The 24,659-nt window shown below is 38.9% G+C and overlaps 1 protein-coding gene across 1 annotated transcript in view; it reads left to right on the top strand.

Annotated features, from left to right (window-relative positions):
- The window catches only part of LOC119787011 (vasoactive intestinal polypeptide receptor 2-like), a 60,273-nt gene that overhangs the window by 13,184 nt on the left and 22,430 nt on the right, over positions 1–24,659 (top strand). The window contains exon 4 of the mRNA XM_038290637.1: positions 9,126–9,223. Coding sequence (XP_038146565.1) covers positions 9,126–9,223 — 98 coding nt within the window. The remainder of the gene's footprint in view (positions 1–9,125; positions 9,224–24,659) is intronic.

Raw genomic sequence — 24,659 nt, 5'->3', positions numbered from 1 at the left:
TATCATCCTCAAATTCTTCTAAAGATTTAATCTACTGGTTCAAATAACCATGAAAAGAATACGCATTTCAATAAATGGTGTAAAAGTGTTGAACAGACCCAATGTTGAACTAAAGCGAATTTCCAAGCATGATATTGTTTAAGATAAGGCCTGGTGTTATTAGTAAGGGGCAGTCTACATCATGTAAGGACTCAGAAAGCAGAACCCAGAATTCCGGCAAGAAAGACAGAGGAAGACTTGAAAAGAGTTTATTGAAACAATGACAGCACAGATCTGCAGTGGCAGCAGGAACAGCAGCTAGGACATAAGGCAGAGAGAAACACAGGTTAGTGTTCACCATAATCTGATGGAGGATTATGAGCATGTGAGTCACTAACCTGGTTTGACAGTTCAGTCCATTCCCAGAGAATGAGGATGATTCCAGCTGGTCGGCTGACAAGACGCAGCGGACGCTGCCAGAGAATTCCAGATACGGAAGCCTTGAAGGCTGCAAAGCTTACAGGAGATCAGATCTGAGCTGACAAAGGAAGGCAGGATAATCCACGGGGCAAAGTCAAAAGGCAGATCCAGGTTCAGTCCACAGAATAAACAAACAGGAGACCAAAGACAGGTCAGGCAAACAGATCAGACAGGGGCAGGCTCAAAGGTCCAAACACAGAAACAGATCAGGATCAGGAAATAAGAACACTATAGAAATGCTAGAGAACTCTCAACATCGAAGGCTCAAGCATAATCTGGCACTGATGGCTGAGACCAAGGAGTTTAAGTAGAAACAGGAGCAGGTGGATCAGAAGAGCATTGATGAGAGACAGGGCAGAGCTAGACAGGTGAATTAAATGAGCAATTAAACCAGCCATCAGTGCCCAAACCATAACACATCAATAATATTTAAATTTTTTTAAGGTACATGTGAATGTATGTTTATATGTAAATAAAATCATTAATTTGCTCACTTTTTAGACTTTAAGTATAGGCATAATAAGAATTGGGACCATTGTTGTTAATAAAGCAGCACTAAGTAACATTTTACCCTAATATATCCCCTTTCAAGTCCCTGTTAAAGTAATGATGTCACGGTTAGTGGATGTTTGTAGAAGACCAAATAGAGACATGGAAGGCTGAGATGGTTCCGTGCAAATTTAATGAAGAGTTTAAAAGTAACAGAAGCTTTTATCCATAAATTACAGACAAGGAATTTAGTAACCAAAACTAGGAAACGCTCGGGAGAAACAAACATAAGAATGAAGAGAACCCAGCAATTAGAAACTGCACAAGATTTTTGTTTTTTAATTATGTTTTTATTTTTCTGTGAAACACTTTGGTCTTCCAGGTGTTGTTATAAAGTGCTATAGAAATAAACTTTGATTTACTGATTGTTTGATATATGGGAGACAGAATGATGAATGGAGTAATCAGCTAATTGGGAGCAGGTGTGGACCGAAGCAACTAGAAATAAGCAAAGGGGAAAGATAAGGTGCACAAGGGGCCAACAAATAATAAACAGGGAAAACAACAGAATCTAACTGTGATCAAGGGGAAAACTAGCAGATATGGGACTAGAGATAACTGGACATAACTATGGAGCCATGGAAAAAACAACATAAAGACAAACTAGATCAAGGAATAAATAATAAAAATTCTATGACTAAAAGAAATAACAAGGAAGAGTAAAACTAAGAATTCCAAAATGATATAAATCTTTATAACAACACAGAATAACTTCAGATGAAGCATAACTGAAAAACCCAAAATGAAACTTTAACAGAACCAAAGAGTCCAAAATGGCAGATCATAACAAATCTAAGTGTTTATGAGACAAGCGGTCTGTTATCTCCCCTTATTGGCTCTGGTCAGAAAACCAGGTCTGTAACTTTCAGTACCACTGACCTGCTGGGAGTCTAGTTTTGTTCATTTTTTTTAGCTTAGCGGCTGCCAAACATAAAGCCATTGCTTTCCTAGCCACGTAATTACCCACATGTGAGAAGCAATATTTATTTATTTTAGAGCTTTATGAAATGGAGCCAGCAAAAAGGCAAACAAAACATTTGTCAGATGAGGAAAGGATGGGAAAACTAAGAATCACTGAGCTCAATCTAAAATTTTATTTAAGACCTAAACCAAAAACAAGGATGCAAAACCAATGCAGAGCTGGCTATGTTGATATAGAGCTTCTAGGTACCATATCTGCTAACCTCCGTTATAGAGGTAAAGAGGCAGACTCTGAGACTTCAATGACTTGTATAAATGTGACAATTTACAGGCTGCTGTACACTAGTTTACATTAGATAATATACAATACTATTTATATCTTCAGACATTTTGTTATGATCTGCCGTTCTGGTATTTTTGGTTCTGTTTAGTTTTCACTTTGTGATGGATTTATGTTATTCTGTTTTTACTGTTAAGACTTATATCATATTTTGAATTACTTATTAGCTTTACTATTCCTGTTTGGTGATTTTTCAGTTCTCTCCAGTGTATTCTCTTATTCTCTAGTGTTCACGTTGGTTATTCTTTATTTTCTAGTCATTGGTCTTATTTCCCTTTTGCTTCATTCAAGTTCTTTTCTAATTTTAGTTAAACCCTGTGTACTCCTTGCTTCCCCTCTGCTTTCCCTTCAGCTGCTTCTGTCCACACCTGCTCCCAATTAGCTAATTACTCCATTCATCGCTCTCTCCTATATAAACTCGTTCTCTGGAGAGGAACTGCAGAGGGATTTGATAGATATTCTGCAGAAAAGGTCAAAAAATGTTACCAATATTTATTTAAATATTTCATATTGACAATAATTAGGAGGATTTAGTATGGTAATGTAATATTATAGATATAGATAAATAAATACAAGTATCTTTATGAATAAGGCCATTCTGATCCACACTCCTCACCAGTTGGTGGCAGTAACTCACACCGAAAAGTTGTTTGCCAACCGCCATTAAACAAAACAAGCCAAGACAAGGAACTGCAGAGGATCCTCTTCAGTCCTCATGCTAGCTTCTATCTGGCGTCTCCTAGTTTTGGTTCCCTGTTTATTATTTCTGGATTTGTACTTCTGTTACCATCTACCCCAAAATTAGATCTGCAAGAACCCATTTCTGCCTCTTCATCTTTGCATTTGGATCCTCAGCTAACTAACTCTAAACTTGACACATTTGGTCCTGACATGCGTCTTCCAGCTGCTTAAAGCAGGGGTTTCTAAAAGAGGCTATGGACCTCTTGGAGTTTATTGGAGTTCACAATACACATGGTAAGGGGATTGTGAGACTGTTTTTAACAACTTTTAGGGGAGTTCTTCATCAAACACAGAAAAACATTGAAATATTAGGAACGTTTAGCGATATGGTCCCAAATCGTAGGACATATCATTTCAAGGCACTTTACAAGTCTGCCTTCAAGCCATTCCCTTAATGCCCAATATGATCTTAGCTATTAGATAATACTTTCAAAGTTCAGCCCATTATTCTATTTGGTTAAAGTGTTTTCTATCTTTGGAAGTTTGAGGTTTTGTGATCCTTTGCCAGAAACATTAGTATTTTGTTTAAGGACCTCAGAGAAAGTTGTTTATTATCTGCTTGTTCATCAGAAATAAACATATTATTAGCATCTAACTTCTTCTTAATACTGAGACAACCTGCTTCCTGGTGTCACTCCTAGTATAACTGAAAGGCCAGCATCTGTTACAATCAGCATAACATTTTTATTTGACAAATATAGAAATAATAGCAGTTCAAGAATTAAACTGGATCAAATAAAAACATTTCATACCTGCAAAAAGTTTTGTTTGTAATTATCCATATATTTAAAGTTAGAGTTTTGAAATAAGATTAGGATTGTTGGTTTTATATTTTCAGCTTTTTTTTTTTTTTTTTGAGAATGAACACATCTTGTTTTTTGAGATGCTTGTATGTTGGTGATGATGACAAATGCCTGAACCTGTGACACACTGTAGACATGTTCCTCATTATATCGTTTAACCCTGTAGGAAAATTAAACTCCAGTAGCCATTATTCAACCACTTCAGCAGCAGTGAGGGAGTTAAGAGACCAAACCTAAAAATCTCAAATGATGTTAAAAAAAATGCACACTAACATTAAAATATCATCCCATAGACCGAGTTTATGTTGTTTTATTTTGGAGTGAGTTACACTTTAAGACGGCAAAAAAAATTCAATACAATTCAGTTTATTTCTATAGCGCCAATTCACAACACATGTCATTCCAAGGCACTTTGCAATTCAACCAGATCATACAGTCAAATTGATTCAAAGTTTTCTATTTGAGGAAAACCAGTGATTGCATCAACTCATTGACTCTACAGCAATCCCTCACACTAAACATGCTTATAGGGACAGTGGAGAGGAAAAACTCCCTTTTAACAGGAAGAAACCTCCAGCAGAACCAGGCTCAGTGTGAGCGGCCATCTGCTGAGGCCGACTGGGGTTCAAGGAGACAGAAGCAGAAAAGGCAACTGTCAACCAGCTCCACAGGTGGCCCAGTCCAGGAAACACACAGCCAGGCAGACGACCTCTGACCCAGCTCCCATGTCAGAGGAGGAAGAAAACACATCCAGCCACTCACAGACAGAGAAACAGGACTACACTGAAAAACAGGCCGATCTCCAACATAAACAAAGGTGTTGATGGCAGCAGCACAGCTGATGTTTCTCTCCAGGATGGAGTCACAGCCAATCAGGAACAGACCAGATGAAGCTACTATGAGAAAAAGCAGAGAGAGCAGAACGTTAGAGATTGAACTAACAGATTCTGCAGAGTTGGAGAATAGAGATAGAATGAAGCAGAATAGTTAATAAGAGGTCCCTATGTCCTCCAGCAGACTAAACCTATAACAGAATAACTATAGAGATAGCTCAGGATAAACTGAGCCTAAACAAAAAGCATTGGTTATCTATATAATAGTATATAATAGTAGACTATAAAATAAGTTGTCAATCAAAGCAGCTAAAGGTCTGTTAGGTAAGTCTTGTGATGATAAGAGAAGAAAATTGAGAGACATTATTTATATTGAAGACCAGGCTCCCATCAGAATGAATGAGAAGCTCATACAGTAGCTTTAAAGTTGGCTGTGACCCTAAGAGCTTTTTACCTTTCTGTACAAACATCTCTGTAGATCCTAATCCTTTAGTGAGATTAGGGAACTGAGCTGATGATTATCCCAACTTCTTTGAAATCTTAAAAAAGCTTTCCATCTTTGAATGACTTTGTAGTCCACTTTGTACTTTCTAATAAAAATGTAAACCTCTCAGACACTCTAATACTATTAGTGCCCCTGAAACTCCCTCTGAACTGTGATTCTTAATTTTCTGATCAAATAACAACAGAAATAAATAAACAAACTTCTTTGGTGTTTTTTATGTTTTTTAACCAAAAATCATGGATCTGCGGTGGTGTTTGTGTATGAGCAAATGTTTTCATTGGTTCAATGACTTTCATAGAGGTGGCTGTGCCCCCCTGGAGTGGCATGGGGGGAGCCTTATAGAATGAGATAAAAATATGCAGAAAATCAAAGAAATATAGTCTTATATATTTTATAATGTGTTATACAAAATATAACCTGTGTTCAATTATTTTCAGATGAAAAATTAAACTGAACTTTAAGGCTGTTCCCCCATCTAACAAGAGATTGATCAACCAGATAGGAATATTAATAAATACTAGGGATGCACGATATTGGGATTTTGGCCGATATCCGATATGCCGATATTTTAAAACTCATGTAGCCGATAACCGATATCGATACTGATGTTAAAGCTGGACAAAAATAAGTAGTCATTGAAAATAGCAGTTTTGTTATCCATTTCTGACACTTTGAAAAATAATATACTCAAATATATTTTCATATGCTGATATCAAATTGATTTTTTAAAACACGGTATGGATCTATTTTACTTTCAAAATCTCGTGAAATTTCATCGTTCTGTTACAAACTCTCGTGATATTTTGCAAATTCTTGTCAGATTTTGTTAGTAAAATAGATCGATACCGCGTCAATATATCAACATATAAAAATATGGCAAAATTTAGTGGATTTTCAGGGGATTTCGTAGCATAATGATGACATATAGCAATATTTCATTAGTAAAAGAGATTGATATGGTGTTTTTAAATGGCAATATATCAGCATATGAAGATATTGGGATATTTTAATGTTTCAATATTTTTTCCCTCGTCTTTAGAAGTTTTTAAGTCTGTAAAAAAGAAGTTTTTGAGGAAGAAGAAGAAGTAGTATTTTTTTTTTTTTTTTTAGACTTTAGAAACTCAGAAGCTGATCAAATATCGGGTTAAATATCGGTGGGGTGGCCGATGTCCGATATTCAGTTTTAAGGCCGATACAGGCCGATACCGATAGGGGGCCGATTATATCGTGCATCCCTAATAAATACAATTCCTTAAAAAGCAGGAAAGCTTACCCCCAATCAATTAATACAGCCAGTTTGAATCCCCTCTTTAGTCCTAGAAGGTTCTTATAGAACAGGGACATCTTTGATCATTTCTTCTGCTGATCATAGTTGTCCTTCCTGCAGCATGTTGCTCTCTCATCAAGGGTTTTGTTAGACAACAATAGTTTCTTTTCTGCCTGTCTTGTCCCGATGTTTTCTCCTCTCAATTTGCAGAGATGGGAAGTAACGAAGTACAAAAACTTCGTTACTGTGCTCAAGTAGATTTTTCTGATATTTTTACTTTACTTTACTACTTATTTTTATGGCGACCTTTTACTTCTACTCCTTACATTTTTATACAAATATCTGTACTTTCTACTCCTTACATTTTTAAAAAATTGGCTCGTTACTTTAGTTTTGAATCATTTTAATGGAGTTACCGTTATTATTTTTCACGTCATCAATACCAAATTCAATCTAATTGGATGGGAATCTACGTTGCATTTGACGCACCACTACAAGATGAATCGACAGATTCGGCGGTATTCATTGGCGGCAAATCATTGCAGCTTGGTGGCGGTGGCGTTAGCATAGTAGCACGGACGACGAGATGATTGAAAATGAACACAACGGAGATCTAGTCCTATTGGCAGACATCCATTTAAAATGTAGGCAACCGCATGAAGAAAGTGGTTTCTACTTTTACTTTTATACTTTAAGTAAATTTACAAGCCTGTACTTTGTTACTTTTACTTGAGTAAAGAAGTTTAATCAGTACTTCCACTTTTACCAGAGTATTCTTTAACACAAGTATCTGTACTTTTACTCAAGTACGGAAAGTGAGTACTTTTGCCATCTCTGTCAATTTGTGATGATAAGCTTTCAGCTGCCAGTGTTTTAGCAAGCTCTGCACCGGTGGCAGTTAAATATAGCAATGTTATTGCTATATTTAACGACTTTTCACGCCCTTTTAGTGTTTTTTGACAAATGTAGTGACTTTTTTACTGTGTAGTTGAAGACTTTGGCGAAAACCATTAAAACACAGATTGCCCTTAGTTCACTGTTTTCTGAAAGCTCCTCCAAAGCACTGAGGCATTTAGAGTCAGTCAATATAATCCACTGATTCCCTTCAAAGCAGGGTGGGAAAGAAATATTTAATGTTATATTTTTTTCTTTGAAACTGTTGCACTGAACTAGATCTCATCTTCCATCGCATTCAAAAACAGCACCATCTACTGGTTATACCTCTGTTAATTGTCCTTAAATGTTATTTGATAACATAACAAGATTAATTTACATAGACTTTTATCAAATGAAAATATTTCATAAGTTTCATTTTTAACTTTTAAGCATATTTAGGGTGTTTTAAATAACTGATAACTTTCTGGCTCGATCAAAGCATTATGCAAATCAGTTGATGACATCATTTAGCAACTTCTAGCCACTTTTAGGAGGCAAATAGCAGCTTGATTGCTGAAGAGCAGGCAACCATGCTGCTTTCCTCTCTGCAGCTGAACTCGAGCTTTAATAGTGATCCAGAAAGCCATATTTCTCATTAGCAGTTTCCAGCATGTGAGGTCATTTTCATGCAAAATGGTCTCAGCTGCATACTTTCTCTGATGGCAGCCATCATGAACAGAAGAAGAATCCACCAGACTCTATTTTCTAGCACTCACCCTATAGATAAAGCGATCACTGTTACCCTATATCTTCAGTATTTTATAAATCGATTAATTGATTATTATCCTTTTTTTTGACCCTCTTGTCTTCTATTAAAATATAAAAAGGTAGAAGTTTTTGTAACTTGTTTTTTTTTATTATTACATCAGAATTAGCATTTTTTTGTACTTTATATTTGTATTTTTGGTTGTTTTCTTTTCATCTGTCCCTTCTCCCTGTCCTCCCTGCTGTGTATATCTGCTCTAAGCTTGTTTTTGATCATGGTAAGTGCCAGCTGGTCTTTGTAGTTCATCCACCTTGATGCTTCATGAGAAAGAGACAAAAAAAAAAAATGTGATCATCACCAGCGTACATAACAGCAGCTGATCACCAGCTGTGACTTTAAAATACCCCCATCCTCCTGGACATGTCACAGTGTGAGGACACTTTCAGACTGACCCAGATGCCATATTCATTTTATTCTTTTCATATTATTTTAAAGAGTTCTTTTTACCAGGGTGGAACAATAATGAAGAATACATACTTTATATTTTGTCTTCAAACCAGAAATAGTCAAAATTATCCACAAAAGTTGAAATATATACATTCACCTGTTTATATTTGGTTGAATGTCATTTAGCCAGTTTCATTTTGGTCAGTCAATTTGTGCTCCAATAAGCAAGTCTTTTTTATGCTGGAAAAGAAAAGCTTTAGTGGATAGTGGAATAATTTTGGCCTTTTCAGCAGCTGTACACAGCTGTACTAATGTAAACCAACTGTCCCTCTGCAGGAGGGGTGTGTATACTGTATTTCCAGTCGGTTGAGATCCAGGGTCCACTTAAGTTCTGCGCAACACCTGTCCTTCAGTTATTAAGGTATTTAAGTTGGGACAAGGTCACTACATTATGTCATTAAACATTACTAACGTTTGACATAGAAACAATTCATTACTGTAATAGCTTAGAAATTATTCTCAGCCTTTTACAAAATAATCACTGAAGGAGGAGAGAGACGGTGATTATCTAGACATGTAGAAAATAAAGATGGTAACTCATTTCTGTCTTTTTTTCAGGTAACCTGAGCAGGAACTGCACAGAGAAAGGCTGGTCCTCTGTTTACCCTGACATCAGCTTCGCCTGCTCATCAATCATCAGCGAGAAACGCTTGGAGGTGAGTTGTTGAACTTTAAATCTGCTCTTCATCCTGCAGCTTCAGGGTTAAAAACATTTCATTTATCTCCAGGATTGTAAAATGTCATGTCTGCATTTGCTCATGTCATCTTGGAGAGATCTTCCTGCTTGTTTGGTAAACATTAATGTTCTTGCAGAAGCTGATGTTTATTCTTTTACCCAATGTCAATTTTTCATGTGAACGACTATCTAATTATAGCGTTTTGCTTATGTGTTTAGTTTCATATCAGGCTTTTGGCTGAAAGAACAGCTTGTTTTGAAGCTGATGACTCATACATCGAGACACCTCTGATAAAATCTGCCCTCACAGGAAGCTTGTGTTATCAGTGAAAGTTTTCTGTGATGGCATATTTTTATTCCTCCTTCCTTTCATTTTGAAAACACCAAATATCTTTTTTTATTTCACGTTTTTTTTTTCTTTTTTCATGGAAAAGGGTTTGCACTTAATAACAATTAAACAAAGACAGTCTAACACAGGGCAAGTTTTTAACATAACAGCCAATTCACAATGTCTGATGTAAATGCCTCTCTCTCTGTCAAGCTGTGTGAAACTTGTAGTATTTGTGTTTTGTTTCTATAAATATTAACCTAAATAAAATGTGTTCAAATTACTTCTGACACATTCTTCTGGTAAAGCTTATCAAGATAAAAACCAAACATCTTTATGTTTTATGTTAAATTTTTATTTCAATAGACTTTTAATAATGATTTGGTTTTAAGAGCTCAGGTGGGATAAAGACCTTATGCTCAAAAGTAACATTGTAACTTATTACTATTTTAAGTGGCACAGTTAGCCTTTTATATAAATCTTGAGCATGCTAAATATAATTATTTAGCACAGTTAACGTACTATTTAATTATTTAGCATGCTTATTTTAATTTAAGTATTATATACATTAATTGCAAGTGACAGTTGGCCGCTCACACAGCCTGGTTTTGCTGGAGGTTTCTTCCTGTTAAAAGGGAGTTTTTCCTCTCCACTGTCGCTACAAGCATGCTTAGTGTCAGGGATTTCCTTCGAGCCAACGAGTCGATGCAATCACCTGGTTTTCCTTAGAAAACTTTTAACCAATTTGACTGGATCATCTGGTTGAACTGTAAAGTGCCTTGAGATGACATGTGTTGTGACTTGGCACTATAGAAATAAACTGAATTGAATTGAACTGAATTGAATAAAATTCTTGAGCAGGGCTAATTAAACACGCATTAAATAGGCATTCCCTCTTGGGAGCGGGTACAGGGTTGTGCTTGTGCATTTTTTATCAAAGAAGAGAGACGAAATTCCTCCGCTATACCTTTAAGTAGCCTAAAACGAAAAACACAGCAATACATGCTAGCAAGGTAACGTCAACAAACTAACTAGTAGTAGATAGCGATTTTTAGCATGTCCTGCTAGTTTTCAAAGAAAAAAATCAACATTTTCTTGTCCTATGTATGTTAATTGTTAATTGACACATTTGGACATTTTTAAAAATATCTTTTTAACATTTGTATGTTCCTGCTATCACTTCCTTTGTCCTAAGGTAAACTCTGACAATACAGATTCCTTAAGTTTAGGAGCCTTTCTTTTCTTCAATGATTCATAGGTCCAATATCACTGGTTTAAAATAACGATGAAAAACAATCTTCAAGATACCGGACTGAGCATTACCAAAAAGCAGCAGCTGTTAGTGCTTCGGTCGAAAAAAAAAAAAAAAACAATAATCAAATGCTTACGCAATATATAAAAAAACACCTTTCTGTATCCCTTAACAGGTGACCCCGAAAATAGGTTGTCCTGTAATAGTGAGGAAAAAGGACTCACTATACACATCATAGAGTAAATTTGCTCCGCTAGCTAGGCATGCACAACATATCTTGCTTTTGACCTGCTTTTGAAAGGCTGCTGCAGGTAGCTAATCAGCCACAGACCCAGTTTTCTATAGCAGAGAACTCTAAAGGTTGACCACAGATTTCTTTCAGTGAGCGAATATGGAGAAACCACCATCTAGGTCATTCTGTCTCTGGCTTATTACGCTTTTTTTTACAGATAAATCTGGGTTTTTATGTGCATTGGGTTGCAGTGTATGGAACACAACAAAGTTGGTGTACTTAACATTTTACTCAGTTACATGATCTTTATCTCTAAACTTGCATCCGTTGCTTTGCGGCTGGAACCTCTTTAATTCAAACTTGCTCTACTGATATGGCCTTCACAACCCACGTTATCATGCTATTCAGACATATTTTGTCCATATTCTAAGGTTTAGTGTCAAAAATAAATGGACACTCAGCATGGATTTTGGTTAATGTGGATAGTATGTAAAAAATACTGTAGCAAAAACCAAGCAATCACCATGTATTTTATTGGTGTGTCTGCTGTAAATGTAACTATGTCATCAAATCATATGATCCTTTGTGTTTCAGGGAGAAGCTGGGGAATTTTCATATTTATTCTATTATGGTGTTTGCCATGCACATTCAGTGGCGATACTATACTAGGAACCCTTTAGTCATTGCTCCAATATATTTTTAAGTTATTTAACCTTTATCATATACTTATGCAAACTTAGCTCGAAACAAATAAGATAAACTTTATAACTAAGGCATAGGAGGATTTTAATGTTAACTGGAATGTGAGGACAGAAGGGTCTGCTGGTTCTGTGCTTGGATCCACTGGTTTTTCAGCAGATGGTTTTGCTGTTGTAAGCCATAGTGGCGAGACTCTGGCTTTACCTCTTAGCGTCCAGGAGAGTCGTGGGGTTCAGTTCCCGGTCGAGACACGCTCTGCTTTTAATCTGAACCAATCTGGGTCCACCTCTGCCTCCTCACAAGAGGAAGGTCTTGATATTCCCCACCTTCCTCTGAGTCTTTGTAGGATTAACAGACAGAGCGACACAGCTGCAGATCTGATCCCGTTTAGTGTTTCGAATCAGTCCTCAAAGTTTCTTTGCCGTCTGCAGTTATACCTGATCCCAGCCATAGTCTGAGTGCTTGTAGCATGCATTGTAACCCTGAGGGCTCCTGTATGATGCCATGGAGCTTATCTTTTGACCTTCCTGGTTATTACTTGCTGCATTCCAGGAGCCAGTTGTTTTATAGCTTTAAACAAGCAAGAAATATCCAGGTTTGGGAAGATAGACGCAGTCATTATTGTGTCCAGTTTTGTTATATATATATATAAAAATATACAAGAGTACCTCCCTACTGTCCCTTTTAAAACACAGAGCTCGGATTTCATAGATAAAGAGACGGAGAGAAAAAGTTGAAATCGTTAAATTGGCTTTAGCACTTTTTATACATGATCACAAGGTTTTCGTTGATGTCACTTTTCTAACCTTGCATGCAAGCTGATTTGTTGCTGTATTTGCAAATTCACCGGAGAATCCATCTTGTACCACTTCAGCTTAAGTTGTTCAAGTACAATCCAATAAAGGTCAGTCGATCATGTTGCATTATTATGGTGTAAGGAGGGGCATACTGTATAGCTGCAAGTAGAGTAAGACCTGCAGAGCCCATAGGTAAAACAAAATAAATATGGCAGCATAACTGTCGCTACCACATCTGTTTTTTTCAAAATCTGCAACTTCATTCTTGAGAAAGGAACAGAGACAGTGTAAAAGTAAGTTGTAATTTCTCATGGCATCAGCTGCTATTTCAGCTGTGAACTGAATTCGCAAAAACCAAACTTTGGTAGGTGGGAACTGGGTGTTCCTTTACTTAATTAGCTCAAAATGCTAACATGCTGGTAAAGGTTCTCAGTCATCCAGGTAATAGTCATTAATTAAAAAATTCAAAACAATCCATGGACTTGGTTTCCAAGTTTGAAGATGCTTTGCTTTCCATCCAGGAAGCTTTTTCAATTAAAAATGTCAGGAATAGCGTTGAGTTCGAGGTTTTGTATGGCAGCCCAACAAAGGCTTGTTTTTGTTTTGAAAACGTGCAAATTGGAACAGACAAAGGGGTTCCGTAAAAGTTTTAAAAACAAGCAGCAAGCTTTCTCAATTCAAAATGTCCTGATTCGCATTGAGTTTGAGGCTTTTTATATACAAGGCCTTGTTTTGCTTGGAAACATGCAAATTGAAACTGACGAGCGGGTCGTTTGGTTCCATTGTTAGCCTGTAATACCTGAAACCTGTCTATGATTGTTAAGAGTCGGTCTTTAAGGAGGTATTGTTCACCGGGTGGAGCGGGGAGGTACTTTGTTCCTCTGTGATGGGGTGGGGAGTGTTGTGATACCTGGCAGGAATCAACTCAATAACTGAATTGTAAGTTTTTGGAAGCTTGAATCTTAGTCCACCCCCTGTGTTTAAGGTTGTTTTTTTTTCTCTCTTAACATAGATGGCTCCCTTCATGCCCCTCTCCAACCACCTATTTTCTTTATCCAAAATTTGAACATTCTTGTCCTCAAAAGAATGTCCTTTGTCCACAAGGTGTAGATGTGCTGCGGAGTCTTGTCCAGAGGAAGTCGCTCTTCTGTGTTGTGCCATGCGTCTGTGGAGAGGTCGTTTTGGTTTCTCCAATATAAAGATCAGAGCATTCCTGGCTGCACTGCACTGCATACACCACTCCGCTTATATTTGGTTTAGGAATTTTATCCTTAGGATGCACTAGCCTCTGTCTAAGGGTCTTGCTAGGTTTGAAATGTACTGGGATTTTGTGTTTGGAGAGAATTCTCTGAGTTTTTTAGAGACTCCAGCAACATAAGGGATGGATATGTTTTTGCGTTTGATCTTCTCAATGTTATGTTCTGTTGCGTATCATTTGAATTTCCTTACTGATTTGACAGACGCCCAGTTTGGGTATCCCAGGTTTGGAGAGCATCTTTGATGTGTTTCTGTTCTTTGTGCTTCTACATGCTCAGCGCGATGTTTTAAGGTTCTGAAAGGACTGAAATTTTGTGTTCCAATGGGTGGTGTGAGTCAAAAAGAAGATATTTGTTCTGTGTAAGTGGATTTCCTATAGCCTTCACTTCAGGTTTCCATCTCCTTCCATGCTCACCAAACAGTCCAAAAAAGGTAGCCTGTTGTTGGTATCCTCTCTGGTGAACTGGATGTTATGGTTAAACGAGTTGATGTGTCTTGTGAAAGCTTCCACTTCTTTTGCTGGATTTTGATGAATGTGTCATCCACATATCTACACCAAGGGGTTGGTGGTGTTCCTCTGAAGGTGTCCAAAGCTCTCTTTTCCATTTATTCCATGTAAAGGTTGGCTACAATTGGTGAAACAGGAGATCCCATTGCACAACTGTGCTTTTGCCTGTAAAAATTATCCCTGAACTTGAAATAGGTTGTGGAAAGGCAAAGGTACAGTAGGGTGCAGATCTGGTCCAGAGTGAAATTGGTGCTGCTGTTTAGGTCACTGTCTTGTTGAAGATGTTTCCTGCCTGTTTCCGCTGCCTCTGATATAGGTATACACGTGAAAAGAGAGGTAACATCGAAAGACACCAGGGTTTCTCCTGGTGCCATCTTTCAATGTTTGACTTTGTTAGCAAAGTCTTTGGAGTTGTCTATGTGGAAGAAACGTTTTGCACTCAGTCGTCAACCCTCCTGCACATCGTGCCTTTCACAGGGTGAACTGTCAAAGATTATTTGTGGGTGGAGACAAGACATGGTACCAGGAGAACTGCTGAACTTTAAACCGGCTCCCTGTTGGCCCCGCAGAGAAGTGCCGGGACACGATCAGGAGACAGGAGACAAACACCAAACCCTCACTGGCCTCCGGGGACGGGGACATGAACCAAGGATAAACAAAAACTAACTGACGGAGAGAAAACATAGATAACTAATGATCTGGCCCCGATAGCTGGGCTGAAGAGTATATAAAGCAACAGGAGCAGGTGAATAAGTTCATTCATAATAAAAGAACGTGAAGGGTACGGCAGGTGAATGAATTGAGCGATTAGATCAGCTACCAGGGCTGATCTATAGGGCAGATCATGACAGATATGTCCTTTTTAAAGTCCACAACTTTAACGATTTAAGAACACTTTGCAAAGACAAATGTATACAAACCTCAAAGAACTGAAGCAACATTGGAAAAAAAGAGCACAAGACATTGATGTGAAAGACATATTAAGTCAGACAGAGAGCATGCAGTTAATGCTGTGAAAATCTGGGGTCTCATGATTAAAAAAATAAAATAAAATAAACTATCTTGCCTTCCTGTTTTGAATCTACTCCAAAGAACAACCTCTCCTCTCTGGCCTTTCACAACAAATATGTTTTTTAAAATTATTTTTAGCTTGTCTTTATATCCATGTTGTGTTTTCTTATTGCTTTTTTTTATATTATATTTCAAGGTTTTTATCAATTGATTTGCTTTTGTGGATATGTGGATTTTATGATGGACCCAAACCTAGACTGCATTTTGGAGAATGTAAGGATTTTATAAGAACGACAGGTGAAACCTTATAATAGTGAAGCTAACAAATTATAGAGGAGAAACAATGAAAGGATCTAGCGGGGAACAGCGAGACCTGATGGATCCTGAGGGGCAAATGGAGCATGCCTTTGATTGGGAGTGGACAAATCGGGAGATAGTTAGGTAATCAGGAGGTCAGGTTTGCCTGACCTCAGTAACCATGACGACATTGGCCAGACACATGTGTGGGAGAGGCTAAAAAATAGGGGCGCCCCATGATGGCAGCCCACTGTTTGCCAAGGGGATGGGTTAAGGGGGAGTGGTGGCCTAGTGGTTAGGGCATAGAGCAATCTATGTATCTTTTAACTTCATCTCAGTACAGATGAGGTTAAAAGTGCAAATATTTTCTTGAAATCATTTTCAGAGCAAATCTGGAAAAGTTACAGTAAGAAATTTGTCAAAGAGACGAATCAGTTATAATAATCCCACCTCTTTTAAAATTATTATTCATCATGAAAAAGAAACCATGGATGAAAGCTGTGATGCTTTCAGGATATTCTGATGTGCTGCAGCATGGAGATAAGGTCTTCAACATAATGGCCACCCCTGTAGAGTATGCTTTCAATTATTCATGTGATAACTGGACTCTAAAAGACCTTGGAAAGTTCTCTCTGGTATCAGGCACCAAGTCAGCAGATCCATTAAGTCCTGTCAGTTTGAGCTGCAGTCACTGTGGATCAGACTTGTTCCAGCAAATCTTTCAACAGCCAGTCTTATGAAACTAGCATAACCCTGTCAGTAGTTATTAATGATCTGTATGTTGCCAACTGCATCTTATCTTTATTTTGCCTGTTTTTTTTTTCCATTATATTTAAAACATTAGTTACAAGATCTGACTCTATAAAGTCTCAATTTAAGAGAAAAAACAAAAAAAGAAACAAATCTTTATTTTCTTATTTTGGGTGTCTAATAACCAAGAAGTCTCCATTACCTCCCAGCCAGGAGGTCTGAGAGTTAAACTGAGGAATGAGACACCAATGCAGACTGTTTTTGCCTGTTTGGTCAGGAATATTTACAATGTGACTGCTTGGGGAAGTAGTGTAATAAAGATGTTAGAGATGCTTCGGGGCTTAATGGAAAAACACTCTACAAGATTTATACCTGGAAACAGTCTGATTTTAGAACTTTAGTACAAACAATTTAAGTAATTAAAGACATGCTTAGACTATGCTGCCCTAAATCCTTAATCCCATCTGGACTGTTTGTTGTGCGCATTTAGACTGGTGTTGTTAAGGTAAAGCAGTTAACTGACAGTAAGAACACTGATCCTCCTTTACTTACAACCTACAAGGAAGTTTGTGGTTTTGGACAGAAACATAACTAAAATAAATGCTGAATTTTAACCACAAAGTACTCCAAAGCCAGTGCTTTTGTTCAAGGTCAAATTTTACAATGTTAATATTCTCAAACATGAAAATGAAGCTGTAAATCTGTAACAGTTATAGGTTTCAGATGAATTGTGTGTAATTTGAGCCTATTTTAGCCAACAAGTAAAAATGTTTAATTCATTTTATACATACAAGATGAAAAAAAAGAACAGCACAACCAAAAGACATGGTACGAGATATACAATAAAGCAACACCTTGAAACTATCGCTAAAGTAATATTATTAAGTCTGACATGTACTCTGTGTTACCTGAAGATATGAATGTGGGGTTTCTGTTTGGAAGTGAATCTCTAAGTACCTGAAGCCTAGCACCTGTAGTTGTTTGTGAGGGTGAACTTGTGCATATAAAGTTTTAACCATAGAAAAAATGCTCAATATTGGTTGTGGAGAGCCGGAGAGGCGCACCCCCCAGAGCACTGAGTCCAGCGCCGGGAGACCCAAAGCCCCAGGCGCCCAAAGGGACCCCAGAAGCGAAGGCACCAAGGCGGGGCCAGCCCCGGAAATCAGACCCCCACCAAGGGAGGAGGAGAGACAGCCACGAAGAAGCCCCCCAGCCACCGCCATGCCGGCGCCCCGGCGAGCCGCGGGGACGAGTCCACGGGCTCCGCCGGCAGCCGGCCACCCCGAAGTAGGGCCGGGCACCGAACACCAGCCCCCCCACGGCACCGACCAAAACGCCCCAGCCCCACAGAGCACCGAAACACGCCCCGCCCCCCGGCACCAAGCCCCGGCGACCGGCCGCAACACCCACCGCGACCGCACCACCCAGGAAAAACACTCAGGCGGCCCCCCCTGCGGCCGGGGCCCACGCGCATCCGCCGCGAACTGGCCGCGAGCGCCGCGGGACCCCCCCAAAACGGCCCCCCGGCCAAAACCGCAGCCCCACCCCACCAAGACGAAGCCAACAGCGCGCATCAGCGCGAATCAGCCCGAGAGCAGAAAAGCCGCCCGGCGCAAAACCGCAAGAACAGCAGACCGCAGCCGGCGCAACCACCCTCCCCCCCCAGCAGCCCGAGGGGCAGCACAAAGCCAGAGCGGAGCGAACCACGCCGCCCCCCCACCGGACGAAGCCAAAGCAGCCCAGCCACGTCCGCCGCCAAGATCCCCCCCCCCACCCGCCGCCCGCACCAGGCCCTGACACGCCCCCAACACGCGCCGGCCAGAGCCACTCCAAGCCCATGGCAAGCACATTTAATGTGTGAGATCTCCAGCTGAGGGCTCGGTATCTCCTAGGTCTGGGGGTCTGGGTGATTGGCCCCTACAGTATATGTATGAGGAGTATAAGAACATGGTTATTGTCTGCTCCTGTGTGTGTCTCTTTTGAGTGCTTGTTTATGTGTCTGCGGGCGTAAGGATGAGACTGGGCAAATTGGACTGGATGAAAGTGAATTTGTCTTTGTCTACTTGTCAGGTTGAATGTTTGTGGCCCCTCCCAACTACTGCAACATCTTGGGCCCATAGTATGAGCCAGACCTGTCTTCTCGCCAGTCTTATACTCTCTGCCGATGAGGGGTGCCTGATGTTTCTTTAGGTGTGGGGTTGGGTACTTCGGTGGGTGCTGTTTCATTCCTTGTGAATGTGCAGGCCTCAGCGTCTTGCCCCGCCCCCCCACGGGGGTGGAACCCTTGGATTTTCTACCGCGGCCCCATGGGACCTCAGCATCGTAGCCTCTTGGACATGGCCCCTGGCCAATCTGGGGTCGGGCCCCAGGTGGTCCCTTCTGCCCTTCTCTGGTGGATGAGGCTGTCACTATGTCTTCTGTAACATATATTACTTATATGAATATTAGCATGATTGAATAAATTAACATATTAAATCAGAGAGAATTCTTAGGTTTGACTGCTGGAGGAAGTGGTAACTTTTTACAAACACACTGACAGACAATGGAGTGGTGCAAAATGTTAGGTTTCAGTTTTCTGTGATGTTTTTCTTTTGAGTATCCAGTTTTGCTTTTCTCCTTGTTTCCTAGTTTTTATGGTTTAATTCTTAGTTAATTGTGTTCTTTGTTTTTTTCTCAGTTACTGTCCTAGTCTTGGTTCTGTTATGTTTTCTTTTGAGTGTTTAGTTTTACTTTTCTCCATGTTTTTTAGTCCTAGTGGTTTAATTATTATTTTATTGTGTTTTCTAGTTATTTCCAGTCTTCCATGTCTTTCATTTGTTGCCCTCTGCTGCCCTCTTGTGTTGTCCTTTCTCCCTAGCTCCTGTTTTGTTTCTGCTCTGTCCTCACCTGTTCCCAATCTTCTCATTAGCCCTGTCTTTGTCTCTGCTCCAACTCCATCTCTCTGAGCCTTCCTCCTTGAGTTTTGATTCCCTGATGTCTCCATGGTTTTCTGGTTTGTTTTCTTCTTATTTTTTCATGTTTTGAATCTTTGTATTTTGGACTCCTGGTTTCTTGTTTTTTTTTTTGGACTTTGTTTTCATTTTGGATTTTGGATTCTTTGTTGCCTGTTTGTTTGGACTTTGTTTTTTCAGTTACTCTCAGTGTATTCTCATTATGAGTTCGTATGAAATCGTACGAAAAGTTATGCACCGTAATTTCGTACGTTTTGGCGTTTTTTTCATCGTATGCGCATGCGCATCGTACGCACCATTCAATAACATAGAATTTAACATACAATTAACCCTAACCCTAACCCTGACCCTACACCTAACCCTGACCCTAACCCTAAGATATAAAACAGCAAGCAACGTAGTTAGAGACATGAAGAAGTAATTATTGCACTGTTTTTCCCAGTTTTAAGTCCGCCCGCGGATCTGCTTTTTTTGTATGTCTGCCTGCGCATGCGCACTGATCTATTTTTTTTTAGGAAAAACATCCAAAACGTACGAAATAGTGTGCATAACTTTTCGTACGATTTTATACGAACTGATAATGAGAATATGTTGTTACTCTTCATTAAACCAACCATAAATTCACCTCTGCCTGCCTACCTCTGCTTTTGGGTCCTCAACCCACAAACAAATCCTGACACAAAATTATTGATATTTACAAATATTTACAATATTTACAGACGAATCTGTCAAGGCAGTTCATGAAATCCAAGGTGTTTTCCTTTATCCAAGGAATCGAACCAGTTCCTAGTTGGGACAGAGTTAACAGAAAGTGCTGTTTCCTTCGGTGCGTTACATGGGTCTAGCTTGCCAGTCTGATCCATTCAGAGTCCTGGAGACAGATTCTGGAATGGGATCCTAGAACAGGATCCTGGAACAAAATCCTGATATGGAAATCTGGCCAATTCCCTCTTGTCAAACCTTGTGATCCGATGAAGGTTTAAATCCACAACTATGCATCTGCATCAGCATCAGACAGTGTCTCCTACCTGGGCTGCCACTTATCATCTTCTTGTTTCTCAGTGATATGGGGTGCCCTTTGATATCTGGGCCTCAGGTGGCCTCTTTATTGGTCTTGGGGCCTAAAGGAAAAGTCTGGGGCCACTCACACTTTATATTGAGCATATTTTCTTTTAAAGAAGCTTTATAAATCCTTTATATACGAGCATGCTCATGTATATATACCACAGGACTTAGGTTCCAGGCATTCACGGATGCAAACTATTAGTCTGCAGCTACTGATATATTTAACCCTGAATAATACTGTGTATTCAGCCTAGATTTTTTTATTTCCACACACAAACACTGAATGATCATCCAAGGGATACCCACTGCTCTTAAAGCTATTTTTATGTTTACTTTGGTTGTCTTTCATCTTGTTTTCCCTTTTGTATTGTTCTCTGTTTTCTTTCCCTCTTGTCTTGTTCAGGTGTGGAAGTAGACTTCTTGGATCCACTGTATATCTTCTGCGTTGTTTATTTTTGCTGTTTTGTTTTCTCTCTTTTCAATTCAGTCCCCCTCTCTCTTCTCTCTGTCTCTTTCTCTCTCTCCTCTTAATTCTTATCCCCTCTCCCTTTCTCAAGGTTTCTTTTCGGCTCCCTGTTTGTTGTTATCTGCAATTTTATCCCCTTAATCATTTTCACTGCATTTTCATATATAAGTACCAAACGTAACCTTAGTTTATCAACCATAATGGTCTGCTTCTGAAAGAAAATCTGTTGTTATCTATCTTTAAAACATCGATACCCAGAGCTATATTAGCAAAACAGGGAACAAATAACAAAAAAAAAAGGAACTGCACTTGAAAGTGTGATTACTTTGGCCATCATCTGCTGTTGGTTACAGCATCAGAGCAAATTACTGAAAAAGCTCAGCAATCTAAAAAGAAGGCTGGATCTGTTGTGGTAGCTCCTCTGGAACCTCAGGAGATTATTTCACAAAGAAGAATCCTTCATAAAGTGAAGAATATTGTGGATAACTGCGAGCATTCTCTTCAGAAGTGTTCTCAGCTATCAACACCTAAAACACCTATGAAAATAAAGATTTTAAATTATATATCACCAAGTCACAACACATGTCATGTTAAGTTATGCTATACAGAGAATTTCAATGATATTGCACTTTCAGATCAGTAAAAAAGTTATATATCTAAGATGGCAATAGATACTGTATCTGTTGACTCTACAGCATTCACTTACACTAGCATGCACATAGCAACATTGGAGAGGAAAAACTCAATTTTAACAGGTAAAAGCTTCAGCAAAATCGCTGTTGGTTGGATGTTAAACAGCATATTGTTGTTTCTGGCGGTTTTTATTGCTACATATGACTTTGAATCTTATTTTTTTACTGTATGTGTTTTAGCAATCCTGCAGTAGGAGGATCCTGGTTTTAAATTCAAACCAGGGCTTTTATGCAAGAAGTTTTCATGTTCTTCTGCTGTTTGTATCGGTATCCAGCTTCTTTATACAGTCTAAAAAAAGGCATTTTTTCTACACTTTTTAAAAAAATTGCTTGTCCAGGGAGTACATTCTTCCCGTCCAATCACCGCTGTAGATAACAGCCCCATCCCCATTCCCACCAGTAATTTGACCTGATAAAATAAAATAAAAAATCATTGAGAAGCAGAAACTTAAGTTACGGACAGCAAGGCCTATGCTGGTTCTACAAATCATATTCTTAAGAAACGACTTTATCCTTTCCAGTCTGATAGATGTTAGTAAATTTCCATCATCTTACCTTAGATTTATGTTCATTTGGGGACGATTCACCTACTTCATGTTGTCACACAAGTTCAATTTAATTATCTTTTTATACTACAGGTCTAATTGTAGAATTATTTATTAGACAACTTGGATATAGTTGTGAAATTCCACTGAAAATTAAAGTCAAATTAAACCATGATTTTTAGATTACACTGGCTAATTCCAAAATAATATTGCCTATCATATTTGAATTAGTTTGATAGTCTGAAAAGTAAAGGTAAATAACAACCACATAGAGGGTTTCATAATTTCCCTCAAAATATGTTATTTTAATCACAACATAAAGCTTAACTACACTGGTTTAAAATAAGGAAAACATTAGATATAAAAAGAAAAGGGTTTAAATAAAAAGGAGAAAGACAATGAGTGAATGTCTGAAATAGATAACACACCAAGACCTTGAAGACCATGTAGACTACCAGAAAGCAACATAGAATAGTTTTATAAGTGAGAAGATTTGACTAGAAATGGGCTGAATTGGTCAATTAGCAAATAGACAAGGCAGAGATAACCAGTGCTTATCCAAATATGGAAATATTTACGGAAAGCGATGAATGTCCTTACTTAAGAGCAGCAGCTGCATTGTTAATATTCATTTTGCAGTGCTGCTATGTCTGGACCCCCTGCTGGAGATCCATCTTCATAGGAGCTTAAAGCGGTGGGAATTAGTAAAGTTTTAACAAGAGAGGCGCTTCGTCCAGCCGCCACGTCTCTATCCCCATGTTTAGGGCGAGTGTTGAGGTATCCTTAGTAGCTGTGATGTTTCAGGGCAGCATGTCTTGAATCAAAGAGGGCTCCTATAGGTATAGAGAGGCAAATATGCACATGATGCTATTTTCATGTGCACTGTGGGATTGACTGTTTGCTATATATTGAGTGTATGTATTTCTGGAGTGTCGTGGCTCAGTTAATTGTGCAATTGTGTGTCAGCTTTGGGGAATGTTGTTTATAGATGATGAGAGAGCGATGAAGGCCAGACGCACAAGCATGAACACACACTCAGTGGGCAGACACTGCAGGACAGTTATGTTATGAATCGCACTGAGATGGACCAGACCCTCGTTCTGTTTCTGACCCCGCTCTTATTGTGAAAGAACCTCTTCACATTGGAGAAAAAAAAAAACAGTAAATATTACTGCTTCAGGAGACATAAAATGAGAAGTACCTCTTTCTCTCTATTGAAGCCACCAAGGGCTTTTATTCTTTTGTCTTCGAGCTCATGGTTTAAATACTTTTCATTCAGGGAAAGTTTACTTTTGAATCAGGTGACCAACAAAAACAGCACTACTGTCAATGGCCTCCCTAGCTTATTTTTAGAGAGAGTGTCTCCTGCCTGCTGGATCTGCTGGAGGCTTTTAATGCTGCTGGTAAAACCATTATATGCAAAGGAAAGTAGTCTAGAATCTATGGATTCCCCATCAGCTTGATGGTTCAAAGGTTATACAGGAAGAAGGGAAATCCTGACCCTTTCTTGCACCCCAGACCCATGTTGTGCCCCGGGGGTCAAAACTTAGACCTGTCATGAGCCATCTCATGCAATATGCAGCTGTAAACCGTGTCTGTGTTACGCTGATGACACAGATTTACATTTCCCTGAAGCCAGACAAGCTAATAAATCTTTCAGCCGTAGACAAATGCTTACATAGATTAGTAACTATTTGACTCTCGGCTATCTAAAATTAAATCATAATAAAACAGATGTGCAAAGGGAAATACCAAATATTATTGTCCAATCTCTTGGAGTCTTACTCTTTGGCAAGAAAAAAAGCATCAAGTCCTGTCCTCAAACATTCCAGGAGATTTGACCATACAGAGTGAGGAATCTTTTTATCTGTTCTTCTTTTCAGCTTTTGTTTTGCTATAGGCTTTCATTTTCCTGACTATGATGCCTATGAAAGAAGGTTGTTTTTATTGTCTGATAAGCCATTTCTTTGTTGACCTTTTATATTTTGCATCAATGTTATGGTACAAAAAAATAAGGACTGATTCTGCACTTTTTATTTGAACAGTTTATGCAAACTGCTTAAAGTGTATTTTAAAGTGTTACTGATGGCACAAGGCTGCTAACATTATAAATAGTGTTGCGCCGATGCCATTTTTTGGTCCCGATACCGATACCCGATACCTAGCTGTGCAGTATCGGCCGATACCGATATCATAATAATGTAAAATAATTGCCATCATGGCTTTGTCAAGCTGCTGCCTACCTTTGTGAAGCAGGAAAAAATCTAATATACAGTGAATCCAGTAGAACTTTTTATTGCCTACCTGGAATGGGTGACAATAGTTGAATAAACTTATGGCTCTTAAAATCGTATCGGTGCCCTATTTGTTGGTACTCGCTGATACCGATACCACCATTTTTGGGCAGTATCGGGGCCCCGTCCGATACTGGTATCGATATCGGTGCAAACTAATTATAAACACTCTGCTGTATTTAACAGAGTGTGATAGTAGAAAAACTTTCCAATGTTTTCGTTCTTATTTTTACATCAGACCCACTTGTAAAGGGTTTCTAGTTACTTGTTTC

Source organism: Cyprinodon tularosa, unplaced genomic scaffold (genome assembly GCF_016077235.1).
Source record: "Cyprinodon tularosa strain WSP-4 unplaced genomic scaffold, ASM1607723v1 ctg1078, whole genome shotgun sequence".
NCBI lineage: Eukaryota > Metazoa > Chordata > Actinopteri > Cyprinodontiformes > Cyprinodontidae > Cyprinodon > Cyprinodon tularosa.
Note: the sequence above shows the minus strand (reverse complement) of the source record. Positions and strands in the feature narration are given on the sequence as shown.